This window comes from Fringilla coelebs (genome assembly GCF_963513975.1).
Source record: "Fringilla coelebs genome assembly, chromosome: 31".
Classification (NCBI taxonomy): Eukaryota; Metazoa; Chordata; class Aves; order Passeriformes; family Fringillidae; genus Fringilla; species Fringilla coelebs.
In genome coordinates, this window is record NC_140057.1 from 2,327,730 (window position 1) to 2,331,129 (window position 3,400).

The 3,400-nt window shown below is 58.5% G+C and overlaps 1 protein-coding gene across 1 annotated transcript; it reads right to left on the reverse strand.

Annotated features, from left to right (window-relative positions):
• Positions 1 to 1,149: 1,149 nt before the first annotated feature.
• LOC311164376 (olfactory receptor 14C36-like) lies at positions 1,150 to 2,082 on the reverse strand (the record flags this gene model as incomplete). Its single annotated transcript, XM_084223816.1, has 1 exon — positions 1,150 to 2,082. The coding sequence occupies one exon, from the start codon at positions 2,080 to 2,082 to the stop codon at positions 1,150 to 1,152; it is 933 nt and encodes a 310-aa protein (XP_084079942.1).
• Between the last annotated feature and the right edge of the window lie 1,318 nt (positions 2,083 to 3,400).

Below are 3,400 nucleotides of genomic sequence, written 5' to 3' on the forward strand. Positions count from 1 at the left end.
GCAGATGTGAAGCAAAGGAAATGCTCAGGGCATTTTGGGGGTGGCTGCCAGGCAGCCCTGGCTCTGAGCAACAGTGTCTGCAGTGGGACAGGAAAGTCCCAGCTGATGGGAACAAACTTTCTGGCTGACTGCAGAGGCCAGGACAAAGCTGAGTGGTTTCCCTGGTGTCCCCCAGCCCTTGCTGACCCCAGGGACTGGTGGCATTTGTTCTCCCTCAGGTTCATGTCCCCACACCAACAGCACGGGGGTGCTCCCACCTGCTCTGTGCAATGCAAACAGGGGCTGCTGAGCCAGTGCTGCCGTGTCTGTGCCTGCAAGGATGGGGCACCTGTGTGAGTTGGGGGAGAGGCCAGGGCTGCAGAGGGGAGATGTTGTTGGCAGCTCCATGAGGATGCTCTGGGACGCTGCCCTGGGCTGTCCAGTGCACTGGGGATGGATCAGCCCCTGCTCTGCTGCTCCTTCTCATCTCCCCCAGGGCCCTTGTAGAGCACCAGCCATGCTGTTTGCCCCCAGCCTGCCCACGGCCAGCCTGGGGCTGCTCACGGGGGTTTTCTGTGCTCAGCATTGGCCTGGCCGTGTTCTTGAGAGAGCCTGGGCAAGGAGACTGGAGCCCTCAGGACCTGGCCTGAGGCATCAGTGCTGCCCCAGCAGTGCCCCATGGCCTGTCCCTGCTGCAGCCCCTTCACTGCCACCTCAGGACTGTGCCCAGCCCCGAGAGCACTCAGGCCCTACAGCAATACCAGGGCCACCAGGGCAGCGGGGCAGGGCCACGGGAGCAGCACTGGCAACACCAAGTGCTGCTGCTGCTGGGCACAGCTGCTGTGCCAGCACTGATCTGCCCCCAGCTCTGCTCATAGACATTGCTGCTGCAGCTCCAGAGAAGGCAACAAAAGGGCATCTCTGCAGAAAACTTTGCTGGAAGATCTTTTAGTTCCTTTAAAGGCACAGAGAGCACAGTCCCTCATTGACAGAGTCTGTAGCCACAGGAAAGGTGGAGAGAAACTAAATGAACAATGGCACAAACAATGACTTTTTTTTTTGTGGATTATAGTTTAAAAGTAAAACAAATAAAAAACCTCCAAAATGAAATGTACAAGAAGTATGAAGGATGAGTTTAGTACAAGTGATTTGCAGAAACTGGCCAGCAGTTTAATGTTTCTGAAAGCATCCAGTCATCAGTGTCCGCACTGCACCCTTGAGCTCCTGGTTCCTCAAGCTGTAGATGAGGGGGTTCAGGGCTGGAGGCACCACTGAGTACAGAACTGACAGTGCCAGATCCACGGATGGGGAGGAGATGGAGGGGGGCTTCAGGTAGGCAAACATGACAGTGCTGACAAACAGGGAGACCACAGCCAGGTGAGGGAGGCAGGTGGAAAACGCTTTGTGCCGTCCCTGCTCTGAGGGGATCCTCAGCACAGCCTTGAAGATCTGCACATAGGAGAAAACAATGAACACAAAGCAGCCAAATACCAAACAGACACTAACTGTAAGGAGCCCATGTTCCCTGAGGTAGGATTTGGAGCAGGAGAGCTTGAGGATCGGGGGGATTTCACAGAAGAACTGGCCCAGGGCATTGCCATGGCACAGAGGCAGGGAAAATGTACTGGCTGTGTGCAGCAGTGAATACAGAAAGGCACTGGCCCAGGCAGCTGCTGCCATGTGGGCACAAGCTCTGCTGCCCAGGAGGGTCCCGTAGTGCAGGGGTTTGCAGATGGACACGTAGCGGTCGTAGCACATGATGGTGAGGAGGAAATACTCTGCTGAGATGAAGAAATAAAAAAGAAGGACCTGTGCAGCACATCCTTTGTAGTAGATGGTCCTGGTGTCCCAGAGGGAATTGTGCATGGCTTTGGGGACAGTGGTGCAGATGGAGCCCAGGTCAGTGAGGGCCAGGTTGAGCAGGAAGAGAAACATGGGTGTGTGCAGTTGGTGGCTGCAGGCTACGGCGCTGATGATGAAGCTGTTGCCCAGGAGGGCAGCCAGGGAGATGGCCAGCAAGAGGCAGAAGTGCAGGAGCTGCAGCTGCTGTGTGTCTGCCAGTGCCAGCAGGAGGAAGTGGCGGATGGAGCTGCTGTTGGACATTTCTTCCTTCTGCCCATGGAGTCCTGGTCAAGGAGGACACAGTGACACATTTTGCTGAGCAATGTCCAAGCCCTTTTTCCCAGCCCTGCCCCTGCTGCTCTGTCCCACCCCATTTTCCTTTTCTCAGAGCCCTTCCTTCAGCCCCATGCCTGGAGCTCTGCTGGGATCTGGCCCCATTGCTGTGATGAGCAGGGGCTCTGCCCATGGACACCGAGGGGTCAGCTCTGCTCTGCAGCACTGGGGTCATGAGAATGAGAACGGGGCCAGTCCTGGGCTTGGACGTCATCAGCCCAGACTACTCCTGAGGCAGAGGAGCTCAGCAGCACCTCCCGTCCCAGGGCTAAGGGCAGTGATAGCCAAAGGCAGTTTAAGATGGTTTCCTGCTGTGCCCAGGGAGATCAGAGAGAACTGTGCAAAGCAAGAGCAGTGGCTGCAACTCAGTGAAGGGTGAGGGGAGCTGCTTGTCGCTCCATCTGTCCCCAGGTGCCCTTTCTGAGATCCAGGGCAGTCCCTGTGTTCCCCTGGAAATCAGCCTGACACAGCTGAGGGCACAGAGACCCACAGCAGAGCAAGCTGGCTCAGCCTTTCTCAGTCTCAGCCCCCCTCTGGCCAAGGACACTCCTGTCCCCCGGAGTCCCCTGGAGGTAGCTCACAGCTTGGATGGCATCCTGAGGACACACCAAGGCTTATGTCCATGGCACTGCTTGAGGAGAGTGGGCTCATTGCCAGCCTCCCAGCCTGCCTTGCCCAGAGCTCCCCGGTCACAGGGAGCTGGGACACCCCATTGCTGTGCTCAGCCTGCACAGGAGGAGCCCAAGGACTGGGCCTGACCCTGCAGCTGGAACTGCCATTCCAGAGAGACCCTCAGCAATGCCAGGAGCACCTGGGCAAGGCAAGGAGAGAGACCCAGGCTTGAGGAAAAGCTTTTCCCTGCCCAGCCCTGCCCAGCCCCTGCCAGGCAGCAGCAGGGCAGGACAGTGGCCCTCAGGCCCTGGTCAGCAAGGAATGGGCACATGGCCGGAGAGATGCCCTTCATCTCTGGAGCTGCTCTGCTGGCCCAGGAGGGACTGAGGGCCCCAGCCCCTGGGATGAGGGCTGTGCTGGCTGGGAGGGGACACAAGAGCTGTGCTGCTCAGGACAGTGTCTGCCCTGCAGGGCAGGGCTGGCAGGTGCCACATCTGCCCTGCAGCAGGGCTTCCCTCAGCACTGCCTCCCTCCCTCCCTGCCTACAGCTCTGCTGCTGGAGCTGTGCCAGCCCGAGCTGCTCCTGTGGCCCCGGGCTCCTTCCCTGACAGAGCTGCCAGAACCCAGCCCAGCC